Source organism: Meleagris gallopavo, chromosome 2 (assembly GCF_905368555.1).
Source record: "Meleagris gallopavo chromosome 2, MGAL_WU_HG_1.1, whole genome shotgun sequence".
Taxonomy (NCBI): Eukaryota; Metazoa; Chordata; class Aves; order Galliformes; family Phasianidae; genus Meleagris; species Meleagris gallopavo.
The window spans coordinates 4,745,075-4,768,456 of NC_139405.1; the positions used below are offsets into that span (position 1 = coordinate 4,745,075).

Below are 23,382 nucleotides of genomic sequence, written 5' to 3' on the forward strand. Positions count from 1 at the left end.
AAGTCTGTCTTCATTTCCCTCCCAGAGATGAGATCAGCCTCATAAAACAGGTTCTTCTAACTGTCCTTCACCAGGCGCCGGTGGGAAACCTTTTGTATCACTTTCATTTGATTTGGGTTTCTGCCTAGCTGAAAATAATAGCAGCTGATTGGTATGAAGGGCATAGATTGCACAGGTATGAAGGCACGAGGAGCTGAAGTACTGTTCTGGCAGGATTTCACCTGAATTTTTTTTTTGTTGAGTTGTTTTGGGACGAGCTGTCCTGATCACAACCCTTAAAAGCAAGTTCATCTGTTCTTTGTTTTTCCTTTTAAGTTACACATCTTTTACTCTGGTTGACTTTCCCACCAAGAAACAATTATGTTGCTTACAATGCTCAGGCTGCTGTAAAATATAAGCTCCTTTTTTATGTTGGAAGCTCAGCTTCAGTCTGTCTGGAAGTTCACATGGCAGTGTTGAGGATGTACTCTTGACCAAGAGCTCTCTCTCAGATTTTTCTCAGTATATGTTGAATAATTTTAATTTCTCTCAATTTTCTCTCACACTGCATTTGGACAATTAGTGTATTTTACTGTAAGGTAAAAAAAATATGAATATCTGCTTTCTTCTGCATCAAAGTGCACCTGTGTGCTTGTTCCTTTCCCATTACACTGCTGCTCCAAATGACCACTGCCCTGCCCATGTTCAATGCCTACACTGGATTTTCTGTGTGTATTTACATGCATATATCAGTGTTTTTCACTCTTGGTATCACATTTCAGAGATGCTCTGCATATGACTGATTAAGGTTAATGGGTGCAATGCAGAATCTTTAAAAATAGCTTTCTTGCATAATTGCACGTTATGTATTGAGTTTGTAATGTATTAGAAGAGGAAAAATACTGAAAAGTTCTGACAGTTATTGTTTCCATATTGAATGCAGAATGTTGTGAAGGCAATTTCCTTGACAGACTCAATTCCAGAGCACTTACTAGTATATATTAGATTTATTTTACTAGTATATAATAGATTTTTATTTATTTATTTATTTTTGCTTAATCTGCCTATGATTAATTAATCTACCTATGAGATACTCTTTAGAGGCTTGAAATAGAAATAATGACTGCTTTATTTTTCAAGATGGCAAAACTTACCTGAAACAAATTGTTCTCCATGGAGAGTTTGTGAGAGGGGGAAACAGGATAACATAGACCGCATGGTTGTGGTCACAAAAACATTTTATTAGGTCCAAATACAAAAACGTATACTTTTGAGTTGACTAAAGCCTCCCATGAGATTTTATAAATCTTTAAATTTGGACAAATTTGCAGAACATGTGTTCAATATCTGGGGGAAAAAAAAAGTAATACGTGGAAATTTTGGTCCCTTGCTGTTGCCTCTCGTACTCCCACATATGAGTTGTTTAGACTTACTAGGTCTTGCTTTGGGAATTCCTGTCTTCTTAGAAAGAGAGCTTGAAGTTGGTACCTTTTGCCAATGGTAAACCTGCATGGGGAAACCTTCACTTTTATTTACAGAGGTTTCTGAGTGAGCATACGAGAATTACTACCTGGAAGCTGAAGTCCTTGGGTATGTTTTGAGAACATGACCTGCTTTGGATGATTGTTTGAAAAAAAAACGAGCCCCCAAACTTCTAAGCTAAACACAGCAGTGGTTTAGCTTCCATGAGCAGTGTGGGTCGGGGCTGAGCCTTTGGCTGGCACAGGGCTCGCTCTGCTCCTGGCTCTGAGGTGTAGTGGCCGAGGGCTATGGAGCAGCCAGCTCTCCATCCCTGCTGTCCTGTGGGGTTGTCTCTGTCAGCATCCTGCTTGCTCATGAGCTGGTGGATTCGGCCCAGCTTGGTTGTTCAATACTAGTCCAGAAAGGTGAAGGCCCTTTCCAGGAACAGAGGGAAGCGACACGTTTGTAGAAATTTTCTGCGTGGTAGAAAACAGTTAAGTAAATTATGCTCTGTGTTGTCACAGAGCTGTTTGTGGTGTACAGTTGTGTATACTGTACGCCCTCCATGTTGAGTATCTGAAGCCTGCGTTTGCAAAATGCTTATAGTGTCTGGAGATGCTAATAGGGGTATTTTCTGATGTGCCTGAATATTTGAAGTCGGTCGTATTTCATAGGCTGGTTGGCTTTTCTAATTTCCAATAGTCTCTGCTTTGCATCATTAGGCACTTACATAAGTTTGCAAATCTGGCCGAATCTGTTACTATAATGTTATTTTACCTCTCCTGATTGTACTGGCATTGCACGCCAGTATTCAGAGTAAAGTTAATTATAACGCTGATCATACTGCATTATACAGAATGTTGCTTCATTTTATTTACTATCCATACTTCAAAATTACTCTGTGAACTTTAAGCCTGAAGCTTTTTGCCTTAAGGTACCAAAACACATCTTGTATAAAAATGGTTGGATGTACAGCGCGCAGTTGTTAGCTCACTTTTCTTTGTTCTCTCTGCTTTCTGGAGAAAAGATCAAACAAAATGCAGTGGCAGGTAAGGATGTCTCAGAAAGCATGTAGAAGAAATGTAGCTTCCTGTTCCATAAATTACTTGTACTCTGCTCACCAGCTGCCTGTTATGATGTTTTATTGATGAATAAAAATGGTGTCTGAGGCAATAGAGTGCCTTGCATCTTACAACACTGCCAGTTATAAAGATGTCTTCTTGAATAAATTTCCCAATTAGAAAGTATTGACAAAAATATTTAATCTTTTTTACATCAAAGCAAGCTCAAACATCTGCTGCCAAAGTCAGACAATATCAAGTAATCTTTTAAAAGTATATTTTTATTATACTGACAGATGCATGGCTGCATGACATAGATGTCAATTTAAGTTACTAGTGCCATTAATACTCGACAAAGACGCGCTCCCAGAAGAATTTACGTTTTAAAAACGTTGTCAGATGAGTATATGCCAACAAAAAGTAACCAGAGTTAGTCAGCTGTGTTGTTAACAAAGCTAAAAGCATGTTATCTCCAGAGACATCACAAAAATTGGTATTCGCATCATTTCTATTTTCTAACTTCAGCAGAATTGACAGCAGGAAAAAAGGCATTTTTGTGACTGCAAATGTCGGTTTAAGCAACCTGTACTTTTTCACTTCTCGTATCTTTTGGCTTAGAGCGCAGAAAGATTTTCAGTTTCATTTGAGGTGAGCTTCTTCAGCATTCATTTGCTTTCCACAAAATTTCGAATAATCCTCCTTCTTGGCAAGGGCACTGTTGTAAAGAGAGCACTGAGGAAATGTGAAGACTTGTGCCAGAGTTTCTGCTCCGCTTATTCAGTTGATAAAGTGTTGGAAAGCTCTATGACTTCACTCATTCAGAAAGCTGAGATTTAAAACATTCATGTCCAGTTCTTATTTGTAAATTATGCTGGATTATTCATTATTTAAATTTGTACATGTTAGTAACTGGATATTCCAATATGAATATTTCATAGTGAGAAACTAAGCTTGCTTAAAATGCTTTTCTCCTTTTTTTCTTCTCTTTTTCTCACTGGCTGCAGAAGTTTTTTGGAAAAAAACATTGGTTTTTGGAGCAGGAGTGGAGTGTTCTGCATAGAACTGACCAGCCTCATGGAGCTCATTTAGTATCCCTGTCCTGGTGCTGTTCTTGTATATTTAAAAGAATTAAAACCAAAACCACTGAGGTGCTGAGTCATTAGAAAAACTGAACTCCTGGTCGAGTCTAGGGTCATAAACACCTCATTAAGGGCTAAATTGCTATACTGAATGAATAGAGACAGTGTTTTCTCTTATGTGGACTTTTTTTCTTGAGTAGATATTTTCTTAGAGAGGAGCCTGAACTTTTTTAGAAACAATCCTTGCTGCTAATGCTTCTAGTATCTGTAATAGTAAGAAATCTAGACCTAAGGGCTGGAGGCCACAATGCTACTCCTGGACTTGCTTTTGTTTGCCATACAGGGGCAGACAGAGATGAAATCAGTCTCTCAAAATGTAGAGTCCAAGACTCTTTCAAGGGGAGATGCTCAACGTCTCATCTTGAAGCTGCTCTTCAATATGCACCCTGGAAATTGATCAACAAATGTTGCTGTTTTATTTTAATTGAACTCTTTGTTAGCTGATGCTGCCTCTTGCAGACCAGCACTGAGGGGCATGTTTTGAATGGGGTTTATCAACATGTGTTATATTGCAGTCTGGCAGGGAACTGTGTATATTAAAATCAAATTTTAAGATATGTATTGTGATTGATTTTCAGAGTTGATGCCCAGCAATCTATTGTTGTGTTTCTAATGAGGTGGTTTCAGATAGGTTGGTCAGGCCAACTTGAAAGGATAATATTAGAAATGAAAGGAGGTGCAGGAAGTCCTTACCATGCATTTCTTTGTAGTACCTTTAAACTTACTTTTCTTTCTTGTTCTCTGTCTCAGTGATGGTAACAATTCTCCTTCCCCACTCTGCTAAATCTTGCGTGATTTGAGAATTCTATTCATCTTTGGAACAGACAGGTAGGGACAGAAGATGAGTCAAGATAGATTTACGAGGTATCCACAAATATTGTCCTGTGTGCTACTTAAGGCTGGGCATGCCCTGAGTTGGGTGGGCGAGATGTGCATGCACGCTGTAAGGCTGCAGCCTGGGAGGCAGTTTAGACCACAGCTTTGGAGCTTTGGAGGCTGAAAGCTTCTGGAGTCCCACTGCTGATTGCTCATACATACCTACCTCTACAACTGGAGCCCCGTTCCAGGTGTTTTGCAAGACTTGTCATTTGGGAGCACTGCTGGATGAAATGCAGCTGTGCATTAGCATAAGGGAAGGAGAAGTCATATTGCTCCAATGTAACGTGATGTGGCTACAGCTCTGGAGCTGTGCTCTCTGAGTCCAGGTGAAAATCCCCACTTCTGGCTGTGGGCAAGGTGTTCTTACAGTGTTAAGCAACTAGGTATTTCTTTAATGGCAACACTTTCCCAAGTGTTCAAGTTAGCTGGATAGTAGGAAAAACTTCTCTAGAAGAGTGGTGAGGCACTGGCAGTGGGTACCTGGGGAGGTGGTTCAGTTGCCATCCCTGGTGTTGTTCAAGAACAGTAGGGATGTGGTACTCAGGACATGGTTTAGTGGGTAGGATTGATGGTATGTGGATGGTTGGACTGGATGATTTAGAAGTCTTTTTCAAACCTTAATGATTCTATGATTCTGCAAAAAATGGAGTGGAATGTTTTGTTGAAGCTGCAACAGATGCATTGAAGCCAAAAATCTGTTAGAAGTGTTTTTGCTGTTTCTACAGAGAAGAGTGTGGTGCTGACTTATATGTTATTAGTAAGTTTTAGAATGTATTGGAAAGGTAAACATTATCCGAAAAAAATGCACGAGAAAAGCATAATTCTCAGAGAAGCCAGCAGATAAGAGTTTGCAGTGAGGATCTTGGCTGGGTTTCAGAGGAATCGTTTTTACCGATGGTAACTTTTGTGACAGTGAGGTACAGCAGGTTTTAGCTATGTCTCTCAAGTCTCTCCGAGATAATGACTGAAATCCTAGAATTTGACTCATTCAAGAACTAGAATGGTGATTGCAGATGCATCCTATATTGCCAAAAAGAGTAATGCTGAATAGCAGTCTCATGGCAGAAGATAACATTCTGTCGCTCTTATTTTATTCTGATATGAAGTACACTGATTTTTATGTCAGATATGGTCGTTTTACTGCAGGGAAGGTGATATTACCTGTTACAGGAGTACTTTGGAAGCTGCTGTAAAAATATGTGGCTGTTTGCAGTTTGTGTCTGTCCTTAATACTGAATTTCAACGAGGACAGGAGCAGGTAAATATAGAGATTGAAGTTCAATATCACTCTGTGATATTTGTGGATGACACCAAACTGAGTGGTGCAGTTGATATGATAGAAGGGAGGGATGCCATCCAGAGTGACCTGGACAGGCTTGAGAAGTGGGCCCTGATGAGCCTTGTGAAATTCAACAAGACCACATGCAAGGTGCTGCACATGAGTTGGGGCAATCCCAGATCAGTACTGACTGGGGGATGAGTGAACTGAGAGCAGCCCTGCAAAGAAAGAATTGGAGGTACCAATGGGTGAAAAATGGGATATGGGCTTATAGTGCAAGTTTGAAGCCCATCAAGACAGTTGTGTCCTTTGCTTTATCAAAAGAAACATGGTCGAGGACAGTGATTGTCCACCTCTACTTCACCCTTGTGAGACCCCACCTACAGTCCTGCATTCTGCTCTGGGGCTTCCAACATAAGAAAAATGTGGATCTGTCAAAGCGGGTCTGGAGGAGGGTCATGATCATAGGGGCGGAGCGTCTCTGTTATGAGTAGAGGCTGAAGTTGTTAGGCCTAGAGAATAGAAGGCTCCAGGGAGTCCTTCTTGCAGCCTTTTAATTCTTAAAGTAAGGCACGTAAAAAATATTTTCCCCCTATTTTGTATAAGGACATATAGTAATAGGACAAGGGGTAATGGTTTTAAACTAAAAGAAGGTAGATTTAGATTAGATACTGAGAAGAAATTCATTATTGTGAGGATGATGAGGCATTGAAAACCAAGTTGGCCAGAGAAGTTGTTTATGGTTCCGTTCCTCGAAGTACTCATGACCAGGTCAGATGGGGCACTGGGCAACCTGCTCCAGTGGAAGGGTGTCCCTGTCAATGGGGCACTAACAATTTGGAGCTATTACAACAGCTTGTGTTTGTCAGAAAGGAGGATCCTATCTCCAAACTCCGTTGCTGCCATCGTCTGTTTCCTAGTCCAAGAGTTCTGCCTCTTTTGTGTCTTTCTGTGAGCCAGTTCGCATCAATAATGTGTTGAAAAATAGTATCAAAAAGAATAGAGGCTTGTTTTCACCTCATTTACTGAGCTGAATCTTAAGGAAGAATTCCAACAGCCAGAAGGAAGGATATCCTTTTCTGGGGATGAAAGATAGGAAAGGAGAAGAGAGAGAGAGATCTTCCCATTTTATCAGCACAAGCTGAGGTGTGAGGGAAAGCTCAATAGTTGCAAATAGTTGAACTGAGAATGAATAGTAAGTCAAAGATGAATGTAGAGTTTTGGAAAAATAGATGAGGAAAACTATGTTTATTGTCAATTTTCTGTGAAAGCCTCAAGAAAGCCACAGAAAAAAAATAATTCAGGAAATTTCCTGTTTAAAGCCTTCTAGTTAAGGAGCTAAGGGAAGTAATAGAAACAATAGCTTGTAGCAACAGATAGAGTATTTTCCAGTATTCAGGCTATGTATCTTGTCCTGGAGCAGGACAAGGACAGGCAATAAGAAATACCTGTGTCCATCCCATGTGCTGTTACTTTTATGCTGTTTTACAATATTATAATATGGCAGGGATCAGTTTCCCAACCATTTGAAGGGTGAATGCTTTACGTAAGTTTTCCTTCTGTTTTTGCCTTTGTAGTGATAAGAAAGTGTTTGGTGTGGCTCCAATTTTGCAAACTTTATTTGGAGGAGCACCATGCATCACCATGCTCTGAAAAACATCTTCCATAAGTGATGTATCCATTCCTGGGGTAGATAGGTAGATGGTTATAGTACAGAAGCAATTAAGGATACTGATAGAAATCCCAGCTTAGTTGCATACTGTAGTAGAGCACACATTGATTTTAGTGGAGCCAGGGCTTCTCATAGCTGTTGACAAAAGTCCCATGTCTTAGAAGATGTGGGGAGCTAATGAAAAGTTGCATCAAAGTTTCTCTGAAATGAAAGACTGTTATACTTTCATTTGGTAATCAAAAATAAATGTGGTTTATAGAATTATAAATTCAAGATTGTAATTTCATAAGATATTCAGTGCATTAAACTTTAATAATTTTGTTCTGTTTTATTTATTAGCTTACATGCTCAAAGATATTGCAAAATTGTGTAAAAGTAAAGATTATGATTACAAATTACATAGATTGCATTTGCAGTAAATGAGTTTGGGTAAGTGGAGACTGGTGAAATTATTGAAATAAAAGCAGTGGTAAATGTTTTGTGAAACATCTTCTGCTTTGGTTCCAAATATATTTAGGAAGCTCTCAACTAACAATTCTCCTTTTGTTCTTCTTGCAGCTAATTCCAGCCTTCTTGGAGGTGGAGGAGGTAAGTCTTCCTACTCCTACAATTCTGTGACTCTGTAGTATACTATTTATTCTGATTGTAGAATATATGCTGAGGAAATCTAGCGTTCTGTTGCTTATAAAACAGTCAGTCTTACACGGGACGGTAAAATTATTAAATGGGAAATTCTGGTAACGTCAGTGACATTTGATACCATCAAAAAACTCAGTTTGTGACTGTTGCTGAATTCATCTTCCTGTCTGGATGTGAGTAGGGGTGACCTGTGTGTGGGGCTGACTGAAATACTAGGGAACCAAACTGTGTGTTACTCTATATTGTGGTTAAGTAATTAGATTTTTTTTATTTCAGTTACTTCAGGGGAATTTTGAATGCATCTTAATGGTTTAAAATAAGTTACAAGAATAAAACAAGGTAGAATGTCATGTTAGTGGCTTTATCTTTGCACTTCTTTTTCACTTGTTTCTTTACCCCTTTCCTGCTTGAATTATGAAATGGATTTCAGTACAAATCGTTCATGTATGATGCTACCAACATATCTACTGGTAAGACAGAGGCACACGCGCGTATAGCGAGCACTGTTTCTAAATGCGTTTCCTTTTTGAACATCGGTGCTATTTGGCTTTTTGCAATACTGCAGGAGCTAACATGAGTGTTACAATTCAGGAAAAAAACATGCAGTGCTTGATTTCAGTTTTCTGTTACTTACCCTGCCTCCCAGAGGGAAGTAAAAGAGCTCAGTTCTGGAAATTTCACAATGTAGGAGCAGTGCAGGCAGCTACTAATCTTTCTTCCTGGCTGGAGTTAAAAGGACTTGATGATCAGAGCTTACATATGCAAGGGTAAAGGAAAGAGCTTTGCAAAAAAAAAGACAGAAAATTGCTGTTGCTTGTGAGGCTTTTGTTTTAACAACCTTAACTGAATAAGCAGCCCTTATTTGTGAATCATGAGCATGGGATTGTCACATGAAAAGGTGCTTGACAACTGCACCGAGACATCTAAATAAAATGGTTTGTGTTTCTCAGCTGTGTATCTGGATGTTAAATGTATGGAAGCCTTACCTGATAATCCCGTTGGATTAATGTGTTTCTTTTGATTTGAGCTAGTTGCTTGCAGTATACCGATTTTTTTTCTTTGTTTAAAAGATAATCCTTTAAAAGGTAATCCTTTGCTAGCGAGTCGTGTTCCCATGGAGCGATCAGCGTACCTTCTCTTCACTGCTTACTCCCAGCTGGTAACGTGAAAAAAAAATCAATGCAAATGTTCAAATTCCAATCAGGTTCCCAGAGCACTGCAGCTCCTAACAGGATTTGGCCATTGACTTTCACTGGTATTTATTCAGCTGGACTGTACTTCAAAAGTTGATATCTTTTCAGCATGGCGCTTGGTAGTGTGGCCCTCTGTTCATGGCATAGGGGATTTTTCCTGTCTTTTAGGGATATTTTTTCTGCCTTCCCCACTACTGCTCTGAGCTGGTCGGCCACACAGTTGGGGAGCTGATTTTGTCACTGTGTCTAACCTATGTTTCATGTCTTAACCGTGGGAAGTGAAGGACGTTTGCCCAAAGAAGATGAATCATTTAGGAATCTGAAGTTATTAAACTGAGGGAACATGCCGGCAAGCAGCACCCCACAGATGTGCTGTGTTTGGGCACCCACATACAGCGCCATGTCAGCCTCTGCCGCTGAGCGTGCCGGGGCGAGGCAGGGGTTTGTGCAGCTCTGTGCTTCTCCATGATGTCCTGTGTGGACAATCAAACAAGGGGAAGTCGCTCTGGTTGCAGCAGTGAGCGGTCACGTTGCTTCTTGGCCACAGGTGTAGTTCACTTCCCTTGCAGATTAAACATCTGCACAATTACACAGCTTTCCTGTGTGTTTTTCCCTCCACCAGCCAAAATAAAGGCTGAAAATCTGATTCCTATTTATTTATTGGCAATTGATGAACTTCTGATGACTGATTCTTGTATTGGGGGTTAAAAAAAAAAAAAAAAAAGGGCTGCAGGAGCTGGGCTAAGGCCTCTGCCCCGTTCCCGCCTTGGCATCTCTCCTCATGGCGGCAGCGCTGCCTGCTGAGGTGATGGCGGCAGTGGGCGGCTGAGGTCAGCGTGCAGCTGCTCCTTTCTTCCCATTCTCCCAGTTCCCCTCATGCCCTGACATTGCTTTTTGGCTTTTGCCACTTTTCTGAAACAAGCTTTCACAGCAGTGCCAGAAACACCTCTGGTGGGTCAAATTTTTGGCACATGGCGTGGTCTGCTGGGGAGCTGCAGCTCGTCAGCATCCAGCTGCCCTGACGTCTCACAGAGGAGATCTTCCTACAGCCAACCCACTTCCAAACACTTGCAAACAGCACCCAGTGCAATATCAGATCCTGTCATCTCTGGTGGGGGATAATCCTGTTGGTTGATGATGGAGGTGAAATACCCAAATTGGTTGCTTTGTGGCTTAGAGTTCGATTGCTTACTGTTGCACTCCAGAGGGCTTACCTTACCCTTGGTCACTTCCAATGTAGAGTGGGCTCGTTTAGGTTTACTAAATCTCTTCAGGATAAAAGCCGAAGAATTTTGTTTCAAAATTACACCTGACTTTGGACAGTGGCCACAGACTGTTTGCAGCCTGCCCTTGAGGTGGCACAGTAGCTGTATTCCTTCAGACCAGAGAAATATAGACACTGTGTCCAGGCTGGGCTTGCTGAGGGAGCAGAGTACAGTGACCCGCAGCCATCAGAGGCAGGTGAAACCCAGGCCCGTGCTGCTGGAGCCTCTTGGGCAATGAACCTGCTGTTGGCAGTGTGCACTCCTATGCAGAAGTGATCCTTTCCTTCAGCTGAGAGCATTTGGTTTTAAAATCCCAGGTATGATTTTTTTTTTTTCCCTTTTCCACAAGTAAGTGGTAGCAGTAGTTGGCATGCAATATTGCTGGTGAATTATTAAAACTTTATTATATATGTAAACACCAACATCTTCTTTTGATTGAGGGTACTGAATATTTATGATAATGTATAATACCAGTATAGTTTCTCCATTAATTGGATGCAGATCTCTTCAGTAACGCTGGTTAATTAAATCTCTCTGTCACTGCTGGGGGTATGAATACATATCTTAGTTTTACAGAAAAGGAAAACCAGAAATCTCAGCTTGCTCAAGTTGAGGCAAAAGTATTTGTGATTTTGAGCTGCTTTTAAGCTGTTCTGTGTTTTAAACTTTTCCAGAATCAAACACAAAATAGTTGGAAATCATTGTTTGTAAGCCCTGATCTAACACAAATTACTCAATACTTGTGGTTAAAACAGCTTCTGGAGGAGATCTTATGAGGAATCTGGTGGGCACCATTGTTGGTAAACATGGCACACTTTCTTGTAAGTCCTGGTTACTTTGGGTGGCTGCTCATCATCATTCCCATGTCACCTTGGAGCCACATCAGGGGCTCCATCATCAGGGATGGTGTGCTTTGATTTCACAGAGCCGAAGTAATGATTTGTTCTTGCATTCCAAATTTGAATGATGTCTTTTCATTTTTATGGCTATTTGGAATGAAGAGATAAAAGTACAAAAGATACCAGAAACAATTTTTCACAGAACTGTTTAATCATAAAATTGAGAAACTCACAATAGAGTTTTAGAAGAATCTTTAGTTAAATATAGATGTCGAAGGTTTCTATCTGCTTTTCAAATAACTCTGAAGTCTCCCAGATTTTATTATGAATTTGGGGAGAAGTCTTTTTCCTTTTTCTTTCTTTACTGTTTTAAATAATTGATTTTTAATTAGGAGGCATATTTCACTGTCAGGACTAGATTTATCACACATTCAGCATCTCACTGCTCCTAATAACTTGCACAGAGCATTGTGACTTATTTGTGCATCATGTATTATTTGTTCCATTGCGTTGAACAGTGCAAAGGTGAAAATTATTAAGAAAGTTACTTGCATCGGGAGGCAAAATGTTTAATACTTTGAGAGATGGGGACTCTTAAAAAATGTATTCTGGCTGTTCAGAAATTGAGATGCTTTACTTTGCAAGGCAGTTATTACTCCACTAGCAGGTCTGGGGCTTTGTGAAGGAATGGAAGGATGTGATCTCATGCACTGTGTTAGAGCAAAGTGAGCAAGAGCTGAATTTCCCCTCCCCCTGACTGTTTTGGATAGCCTGGGGTTTGGAGTTTTGTGCCCCTTTTCCAATTACCTCATTTTCAGATATTTTCTTTGGGGTTCATTTTTCCCTTATTTCATTTGCAGACTGTAATCAAGTTCTTGTTGCATGCTAATTTCTGGATTGGCTTGCTTTCCTTGAGTTTAAATTGAGGGTATATATAAAACAGCAAGCTAGGGAATTTTTTTTCCTTGCAAGATTTTGATGCCTATGTTAGAGTTGGGAAAGGAAGCATCCCCCTTTTATTTGTCCTATGATAAATACAATTTTTGTCAGCTATTTGTACTTCAGAATGGTAACTTGGACTTTAAAAACTGAGATGAGACAGGTTATATTCACAGTCTTTTGGAAGCATTGTTTGGACCCAGTTTAAATTGGTTGCCCAAAAACATCTGTCTCCTTTTCTGTTTGTCTCTGTTTTGGGGCCAGTGTAAGATTTTCTGGGCCTTTTGCTAGCATGGAAAAAATTAATTCCTATGTCGTCATAAGCATGTTAGTATATCTTAAATGTAGACCAGACCTACCTCTGCAGGCTTCCAAGACATTTGGAGGCAAATCATTTTAAGCAGCTGTTATGGCTTGGGGAACTTACGTTCAAGAACTGGGTTTGGAACTGGGATTCCTTGCACGGGATCAATTGATTCCACTTTGAATTTGGTTCCTCTATTTGTCTTTACCTCTGCATTAGATTAGGAAAGTGGCAGAAAAAAAATCTGTTTTCTCCTGCTGGAAAGAAATGACCACAGCCTGACTTCTACTACAGAAAATGGGTTTATCAGAAGGAAAATGAGCTATTCGGTGTCCTTTTACTGAGCCTGAGCACAAAATCACTTGAAGGAGGAGATGGACTTTGTGCGAGGCTCTGTGTGCTGCTTCAAAATGCAAGCAGCTGCTGAAGGAATTTAATTACGTGTTCTTCCTCATCTGAATAGAGATTGAATGAAAAGGGAAGAGTGATATAGACCCAATTTTTCAGTTTTATTTTTTTTCACTAGCAAGCTGGTATCTAGGCAAATGTCTGTCACTACTTTTAGGGCTCACTTGGGTCTCTGGATTGTACCATTTGGGACCAAATTGGTGGTGGAGCATTCATCTTCAAACCATGGGAATTGGAGATGTTAAGCAAAACCACGTTGGTTGTTGCTACTGCTGTGCAAAGAGGGGATAGTCAGTGCTACAAAGGGGAGTGCTACGAAGGCACCCTGTCTGTTTGCCAATTGATTGTTCAAAGAGCCAATGCCAACTAATGATAAATACTATTTTTTTAACACCCTCTTGGACAGGGATAAGGTTTTCATTCTCACAGCTATGACTGCTACTTATTTCAGCCATCTTCTGATAGCTAAAACTCTGGAGGAAAAAAAAAAGAAGAAAAAGGTTTTTTACCATTTGAATACTGTTATTGTTTGTAATTTGACATCAAGTTATGTAGCAAATGAATGTTCATTTGCTTGAAAAGTGAGCGTTGTCCAAGGAAAAATGGGAGGCAGGGGTGAGACAACTTGCAAAGCTCCCCATAGCCATATAAAAGGAGAATACTTTGAATAGACTAGTTCTGCGCTGGCCCATTCAATAACAGTGAAAAGACAAGCCTGTTCCATCCTGATCTGCGATGAGTTGCTCTCTATTTTGAATTTCATAGGTTTTGGGCTTGATATTTACATAATTCAAATGCAAGTAAAGCAAAGGTTTAAATCCAAAGTTCATATTTGTACATGACGTGCGCATAATGTGAGTGTATCCCTTGAGAGGAGAGGAGTTTGAGAAAGGAGCACTGACAGGATTCTTTCATCAAGAAAATAAGCGTTATTATTTTGTATATTTTTATGTCAGTCTGTTGGCATTTTCTTGTATCTTGTCAAATACATTTGTCAGATTGAGGCGTGCTTGCAACAAATGGCTTCATGGAACAAATGTGCTTCATTTTGAATTCCTGCTAGCTTCAAAAGCTTTCAGTTGCTTTGTATGCTGTGTCGTCATATCTTAGGTATGTAGATAATAGCTGCAAAGGTACAAAGATTTTTCCTAGGGAATAATGATCAAGTAGAAGAACTGATAATAATTTAAGGAAAATGGCCATTTGCCTTTGTTGCTAATTAGTCCTTTTTTGCTAGAAGATTGCTCCTGCAATTCTGTGGGGTTGTCAAGTGTTTTATCTCTCTTTACTATTTGCATGCAGTTCTTTTTCATCTCTGTAAATAGGGTGGGTATGAGAGGGTTGTGTCCACAAGTTCCCCCGCTGCCACAGCACATCAGCCAATTAAAATGTTTATATTGATGCATTTATGTATTTCTGTACAGTTGTAATGTGAGTTACCTTGTTATCCTGGTAGCTCAGGTTAGAGTGTAGCCCCTTCAAGGTCTTTGGTTCACCCCCAAATCTTGTTATTTATGAGCTTTTTGTTGGATCAGATCAAAGCAAATAGATTTCTCTGTAATTTTACCTCTTTTATAGAATTTGCTCATTGTGTAAGCTAGGCCTTTGGTTACAGGTCAGTTACTCTTGAAACACTTTATGTACATAAGCATGTTTTTTGCTTTCAGTTATTGCAGTGGGTTCTTACATACGAGTTTTAGTTCAACTTTAATTAAAATTAGTGACTTCTCATTCTCTACTGCACCTAGAGATACAATAATGATAACTGTATAAATAAATGGACGTAGTTTATTGCAGAAGACTTCTAACGCACACTGCTGTGATTGTATTTAAAGTGTGTGCTCTAACTTCAAATTTCCTTTTATTTTTTTATTTTTTGTTATTTAAACATGGTATCTATTTTGATCCTTGGCTAGATAGGGTGCTAATTTCCTTTCTCCAGTCATTTTATAGATGGTTATAGTTATGGGTAATAGTTGTAAGCAGGAAGTCTTTGGATTGATGATAAGTATTTCTTAGTTGAATGCTACCTAATTGTATCCTGTAAATTACATTTTCTCAGCAGTTATTTTAAAAGAAAAAAATATGTTTTGCTATTTACAGGAACTGATCAGAGTTATGATCAAGTGATAAGTCTCAGGCATGTTCTTGTAGCTCCGCATAAATAACTTTCCTTCCTTTAGTTATACCTTCTTAAAAAAGTCATTTTGGGTAAGTTTACTGTTCTTGTCAGTGGAAAAAGAACATGACTATGTGTTTTCTATCAGGAAAATAATTTGTCCTGTAGTTTGTCCAGATCATGGTTATTTTTGTCCTCAGCCTTGAGTAGTGCTGCTGCGTTGCTTTGGTCAGGCACTGGAAGATAATGCTTCATTATTCACCCGTCACTTACTGAGTGCTGCATCCACAACACTCAGCTCTGGATCTCCCACAGCCTGTCATGTTGGCCTCTCTTCTTTTTCTTTTCTTTGGAGCAAATTGCACTGCTGTCTACCTGCAGTGGAAGAATGAGCATACACAGTTTCATATGTATGTTTTGTTTATGATTTCCAAGTATACATACTTGTATGCATGCATGGCTATATATATTTGTGACCAAATGCAGTAGTCTTTTCAGAGACTCAGGCTTAGTGTGTGTGCACAAGCATGTGCAGAAATAAATAAAAAAGCTATGGCAGGAATTTTGTTAGGCCAGGGAAGAACCTTTGGTTCATGGTCACAGGAAGTTTAAGGCACTCTTGATAAAAATCCAAGCCGAAAAGGCAGGCAGTTATGTAAGGAACTTATTTCTTTATTTTTTCCATTTGTTTCATACTGTAGGACAGGGCTGCAAATCAGAATGGGAGATCACAAAGCTCCTCGAATCCACAGATATCACATGATGTGTAAGGCAACTCACAGTTTAGGTTTGTCAAGTGGATTGTATGTATGTTCCAAGAGTGGTAAACACTTCCTTCTATGCAGAGAAGTACATATGTCATCTATGCAGAAAACAATTGTTTTTAGATGTAATAAAGTGCACTCAGATATCTTAGAATCATTCTGTTGAGACTCTTCCCCCTTGTAGCTGCAGGTGAAAAGCACAGCTCCCAGGATGAGAATGGAGAAAATGGGAGTGCTGGAACCAACACACGTAGGTAGCTCTGTGTTACAGTGAAAATAGAGTAAATCAAACATTTGAATAATTCTGCATGCCAGTCTACAGAAGACAGTTGATAAAATTAAGCATTTAGTTGGCTTCCTTGAAGAAAAATCTGTAAATTGGGACGTTTGTCAAGGATGCTCTGTTTCACGGCTAACAGTCTCAGCAGCATCCCTTTTGCTGAGGTAGGAATGAGGTGAGTGCTGCAGTGAAGACAGGATTTGTTAGGCTCACATAGGAGTTGGATGGGTTTTATATCTGTTTTTCAGATGTAATGTCTAAGAGCTATTGTCCCCATCCTGTGATAGAAGGGCTGTTTCACTGAATAGGAAGAAAACGCAGACTGCAATTTAAATCATTAAAAACCACATTTATTTATTTTTATGGCTGATATTAAAACAAACAGAACAAGGGAAATGAAGGAGTGAGGGATGTACTGGACTGGTGGCATAGATGTTCTTTAAGAATATCAGACACTTGTTGAAACTTTTGCACTGGGATAAGGCAACAGCCTAAGTACAAAATAGAGATCTTCAGAGTTCCTTGAAAGTATCTCCATGTGCCAAGCTACATCAAACTTATCTAAATAATGCAGATGTGAGCAACAAGGCAAGGGAAATTGCAACAGCCATTTATTGATCCTGGGTGGTTATTCTTTTCACAACGTGTGCTTGCCCAGTAAAATGAGAATATGGGCATTGCACAGCACTAGTGCCTGCTCACAATGTGTCTATGGGTGTACCTGGGCTCAGAGGAGACGGAATCTGGGAACTGAAAGTTGTTGACTTGACACCTTGACTTCCATAATTGAAAGAATCTGCAATAATTTATTTTTTCTTGCTTCTGATGAAAGCAGTTACTTGTTAATCGTTGTGTTTTCAAGTTAATCTTGACTAAAACCCCAGACTAAACCAGAGGCAAGCAAAAATGAAATGTCAAAATGACAGAAATTATAGAGTATATAACTTCTTGCCATGTGGGAGGAAGGATTATGAAATCAGTGTCTCACTCGCATTGCAGTTAAAAGTTCCTGCTCTTTCCAGAGAGTTTCTCTTTTCCTTTACGACTCGCCCTGTGCTGATGATATTTTTCCAAAGTTTCTTTGTTCTGTGCAAAACACAGATTATAATGTGCAGCTTTTCAAAAGCCAGGAAAATCTCCAGCAGAGCATCTGGCAAGATGGCTGAGTTTTGGAAGGATTTGTCCCTCGTATTTGTGTGTGTGCCTGTCCATGCAGCTCTCTTGTATCCAGTTTTGAGAACCGTCTGTCAAGCAGACAATGTTAATGGAAAGATTTTTTGACTTAAAAGTAGGAAAAAAACCAAATGCGATGATTGCTGATGATGGATTAAAGCTCTTACATTTGTGGAACTCGTCGTTAAAAACCTGCAAGTACAAGTCTGTGTGCAGTTCCTCATCTTTTCTAACTGGTAGGTTGGATGGTAACGCAGATTTCAGTTGCTAATTCTCATTCTTGTGCCACACAAGAGGCTGCAAAGTAGAGTGCTGCTATGATTTAAGAAACAAATCAAAATAACATTTAAAAAAACCAGCAGAAGTAGGGGAACAATAAACTGAGGTGTGAAATAACCACAGACAGATACTGCTGAGAATGGCTTTGCTAGGACAGAAAATGCATGATGAACCCCATCCATCTGAGCATTGTTATTTCAACATTTGAATGCTCCACAAAGATTTGGTAAATCTCTGCAAACAGAGATGTAAGGTTTTCTCCATTTTACAGCTTAGAAAACGAGACAAGGAAACAGTTTGCTTTGCCAAATAGACCAGTAGGTCCAAACAGAAAAGAGCAAAAATCAAATCTCTGAAGGCAGCGTGTAACTCACTGGGGTTTCATCATGCCTATATGAATTCTGCAATTTGGAATTTTAATTCCTATTTGGAAGGAAAAGGAACTGTAACTTTATTGCCAGTTTCATGGGTAGAAATGGGATGATATCTGGAAAAAGTGAAAACATACTCTGTTGAGAGCGAGTTTCTGATTGGTTTTACAGCAGATTCCCTGGAGGAATGGCAGAAGGACCACCGACTGGAAAGGAGATTTTGATACTCAACCACTTCTACATAAATGAAAATAGGAGCTGGATATGGCAAAAATGTGATGTAATAGAAGCTACCCTATTAATGATTCTAGAGTAAATAGCAATTCTCTGTACTTGGTGATTTTCTGTGTTAAACTTGTATTTTGAATTTGGACAAAGCATTTCAAAATCATTTTGATGACAAAAAATCCCAAGCCCACTGGAAATACAAGAAATACTGTTTTATTATCTACAAAATCTGGTGGGTTTCAACAGCAGAATAGTGTAATGGATCTTCTAATGAAAATACTAGCTTATAGTTATGTGTTAAAAGGATTTTTTCTTTCATTTACAAAGTTGTCTTAGTGACATCTTCTCCTTGTTCTTATGTAAACACTCTGTAATCTGTAGAGTTTAGAATTCAAGATTCTTTTAAAGCCAATTTACCTTTTTAAAATTCAGAATCTTTTTTTTTTTTTTTGCCATTTGGACTGATGGAGCTGCAGTGTTGTAGTTTTGGCTACATACACAGTAGCAAAGAACAAAATATTTTTTGTCACACTTTCACTGTTACAGTTCAGTCTGTTCCTTTTACATTATTAGTTTGTTTCTCTGGCCTTTCTAGAGGCATCTGTTTTAATTTTTATTGAGCAGGACTACAGCGTAGCAAACTCATGTAAGCTTCACAAATCATTCACAAATGTGAATGATTAAATCAGTTATGTCTTGGCTGAGTGATCTATGAGTGCATTATATGCACAGAATGTTACAAGGATGTTATTAAGGTGTAAAACCAAGTACTTAAAGTTAGGAAGTGCCAATATTAAAGCTGCCTGCAGGCTTGAACTCTCTATGCATTATGTATTTAAAATATTGCCTCTAACTATACAAATGCACTGTTTTTGTAGGCTGGAACCTCATCACAGTCATCAGCTTCATTCAGAGTGTAATCTCGTGTGTTATTTGTAGTATACTTGAACCCTAGTCTGCAAACCAGTGTTAGTTATGGTACTTATGAGTTTGGCATATGATTTCGTAAGTAAATTCAATATTCATAGGTAATTTATCTTCCTCAAACCACTGGTGTTATCTTTACCAAGGAGAGAGAAAAAAGAGATAAAGATCAGGATTCTAATTTTAAGGTCAAAGCTATGAACCAGGGACTAATTTATACAACCCTCTACGGCTGTCTACAGCTCTCTGAAAGGTTCTGTGTGAGGTGGGGTTGGTTTCTTTTCCCAGGTAACAGTGATAGGATGAGAGGAAGTGGCCGTAAGTTGCACCAGGGGAGGTTTGAGTTGGCTGTTAGGAACAATTCCTTCTCCCAAAGAGCGGTGAGGCAGTGGCACAGCTGCCCAGGGAGTGGTGGGGTCACCTGGAGGTGTCCCAGAGCCGTGGGGATGTGGCACTGAGGGACGTGGGCAGTGAGCACGGTGGGCTGGGGTTGGACTTGGTCATCTTAGAGGTCGTTTCCAGCCTTAGTGATACGATGATAGTTTCTATATAGAAATCCAAGTCCTTACATTTCAAATACTAGGTCAGGTAAATTCTAAGTGATTCTGCACATTAGAATCTATATAGCAACTCTAGATCTAATCCAACAGTGGAATTCATCAGACTTGAACAGCCACTTTGAGATTCCCACTGTCTTCCCCACTACCTGCATTTCGCAGTTTACTGTTCCCTTGATCACGTCCATTCATTAGTATATTGGCCTAAATTTGCATAATAAAAGGCATTGGTTTTAGGGAGGCTTTTTTTATTTGGACCATTTCAGACTGTTGTCTTAAAAAAGTTTGCTTTGACTTGAGTAAGGAGTAGGGAGCTGATTGAGAGTGAAGTGATGGGTATGGAAACAAGCGCAGAGGGAAGAGATGAGTGATAACTTCCCTTATTGCTGGGCAAAATGGAACGTGAACCACTGTTTTCAAACACTTGAAGCATGGACAACGAGTGTCCCTTTTATACCTAAATGTTTCCTTCTAAAATTATTCTCCATGTCTAGGCAGTCGCAGTTTCTCTCTTTGCCTGGCTCACCATCCAATTTCTGTACTGGGAAATGGTGGTTTTATTCCCAGGCTCATTTCCCAGATTCTCTCTCCCTCTTTGAATCAGCACCCTGTCCTTGCCAGCTTCTTGTGCCACATCCCAATCACAGCTTTGGTCACCAAGCCCCTCTCATCTCGAATCCTGCCATCCATCTCTGGTAGCAGTAGCACCCCTTCTTCGTTTCGACAGTTTGTATGGGGAAGAAAAGAGTTGTGAACAGGCAGTAAATCATCAAGCCATTCATTATTTAAACAAATGAAAGGGAACTGCCAACTTCGGAACTGCTGTGAGTGAAGTAATAAATGATGCAAGCCTGCACTTCCAGTTATTGTCCTTTTCTGTATTTTAATCACAAATTTGATTTAAAATGATTAGCCCCACCTGGCTGCACTACGGTGGTCGTCCTTTCTGATGTTGTGTTTCTCGTAGGCAGTATTGTTGGTGTGAGGGGATAAAACCCCCGGTGTTACTACTTTCTTTGTTTTTCTCCACCCTGGATGATTTGGCAATGATTTCTCGATGGGGATTATTTGTTCAAGGGTGGGACCTCTGCTCAGTCCAGATACAGCCCAGCTGTGGTGGAATTTAGCCTCTTCTCTGGGCTTACAAGCAATTAGCAGCTCAGCCAGGGCTGCCTGCCCTCACTGCGAACAAAAGCTTCAGCAGAGAACTTCTCCCAGGAAGTGACAGCAGGACAAAGAATTGGCAGATTTATCAGACAATTATTTCGAGTCACTTTTTGTAGAATAGAAAAGTAGCCTGACCTCACCATGGGCTGAGATGAGGCCTCTCCTGTGTGTAAGTTTGCATGTAGATAACTGGTGGAACGTGTGTCAAAAGAATGGATATTCCTAATAGCAGGTACAGATAGCAGTCATGAGTGCATTCTGAAGGAAATTTGCTCTAATGACAGGTTAGTTTTTCATCAGGAGCTGGAAAATTGCAAAAATACCGTTGTTCAAATAGGAAATATCAGCAGATAGGGTATACTAAGCAAACACTGTACAGTTCATATGTGATGCTGTTATAATCTTCCCTCTTGAGAGTTGATTCAGCAGGAGCAGTTGGATGTTTTTAAACATAAAAAATGCGGATGTTTAGACGAATCTGTTTCATTATTAAGGAAAAATGTACCAACGGGCATCAAATATTAAAGATGATTCTCTCTATTTCCAGAATTAATTCCCAAATTTGATGCTATAAAATTTTAACAGTTGTATGAGAGATCTCTGAAGACCCTTCATTATGTCACATTATTACAGTGTATGTGAAGCCATAGTACCCTTGGTTGCCATAGTTCCTTATTTAATGAAGAAAAAAATGTTTCATGGATGCACAGCTGGGTAACCTTATATATCGAGAGGTTTTTTTAAGAAATGAACATATGCTCCATACTGTTTTAATATGGATTTTCCTTCAAAAAACCTGTAAACTGCATGTCTTGTTTTTTATTTTTTGACTACGTGATAAAGATCAGACCACGGTTTTGCACAGTTTTGCCTGGTTCTTCTCTGGGTTTGTGTAATGAAAGGAAGTGTTTTGACTTCCATCCCCCTCCCCCCTTCTTTTCCTCTTGCGAGGCTGAGTGCAATAGCAAGCTTGGAGTATTGCAGCACAGTGAAGGCACACAGCCCGTGCTGCTGGGTGTGACAGGTTTACCATCAAGCATATGGTTGTATGTTTTAAAAAATATCCGAGTCCTGATTAATTATGTGCTTTTCTTTCATTCATGTTCTTTAAAACCTAATTCTTACTGAGCAAGTTGTAACCTGTCTCTTCTGAAACTGCTATCAAATAGCAGTTTAAATATTATCCAGCTTTAGACGCCAGCTTTAGTTAAATATCTGCCTTGTCAGGGGAGACACTGAGGAAGACTTGTTTAGCTTCACCATTTGTGTTAGTGTTTAAATAACATCACAGGCGTGAAATATCCAGAAAGGCTGCTAGAGTCTCCAGGAGCTTCTTAGATCAAATTAATGCCCTAATACTCAGGGAATATTTACAGTTGAATAATTGAGGAAAGTTGATTAAATATACAAAGCATTTAGATACCCGTTTGAGCTCACATTAATTCCTGGCAAATTAAAGCCTCCTGGCATTTAGAGAATTACAGACTTATAGCAGTAGGTTTGGGCCTTACAGCAGTATGCACATTTTATGGGAAACACAATATTTGGGTTGATGATGGTTCATGTATCTGCTTATATTTAGTCAACTACTGAGTCTGATCTATTGCGATTGCTGAAACAATTGAGCTGCTTGTCTTAAAGCGTGTGGGAAGAGGGATCTGATGGCATTTCCCCCAGCTAAAATGGTAGAAGACAACTTGTTCTTGTTTTTCTATGGGGATTATTGCTTTCCCTTGTGTGAATCTGCCAACAGCCATCACAAGTGCAGATCTTTAGCAGGTCTGGATATCTCAGCTATCCTGGCCAATCTTCTCCTTGTGCATTGCTATCTATGCCATTATGCGATTGGAACATTTCTACATTTCTTCCTGGAATCCAGGTGGTTTTTAGTATACTTGTTGACTTAAGAAATAATAGATAAATAAATAGGGAAAAAAAAATGAAAAGCTGTCTTTCACAACATCTCATCTGTGAGGAAAGCAGGTGCCTGCGAAGCAGCCCACAAGGCTAATGATGAAGGACCAGGACACATAAGAAAGACTCATTAAGATGTTCCAGGCTGCCCAGCCTGGTTTTGTTTTTGTAGAGCAAAATGTCTGTAAGGTACACCTCCCAAATTTCTGCTGAGAGAGATGAGATGACAGCAGTACTCTGCCTCCGCCTCTGTGGGTAAATCTTCCCTGGATGTCACTGCCCTGAAATTGCAAAAGGGTGCAAATCACTGTATCCTCCTCCTCTGTGGGAATAAATCAGACATAAGACTTGTAGACTTGGCAGTTAAGCATTTCCATTTGTAGAACACTGACATACTAATGATGGTAATTTTGCATTTGTTACTACATGCCTAATCTAATTAAGTTTTTCTTAGGGTACAATTGTTGTTTTCTGTATTTAATTATGTAAGCACCAGGTGCAAATGTTAACAGTAGCTGGATCCAGGAGGAAGCCTTTTATCTTCGTGTT

The 23,382-nt window shown here is 39.6% G+C and overlaps 1 protein-coding gene across 10 annotated transcripts in view; it reads left to right on the forward strand.

Moving 5' to 3' along the window:
• MACROD2 (mono-ADP ribosylhydrolase 2) overlaps positions 1-23,382 on the forward strand; it is an 837,243-nt gene that overhangs the window by 163,836 nt on the left and 650,025 nt on the right. For 9 of the 10 annotated variants that reach the window (XM_085218728.1, XM_085218731.1, XM_085218732.1 and 6 more), the window contains exon 4: positions 8,029-8,058. The exons of the other annotated variant lie outside the window; for it this stretch is intronic. In XM_085218728.1, the coding sequence (XP_085074854.1) occupies positions 8,029-8,058 (30 nt within the window). The remainder of the gene's footprint in view (positions 1-8,028; positions 8,059-23,382) is intronic. 10 annotated transcript variants of the gene reach the window in all.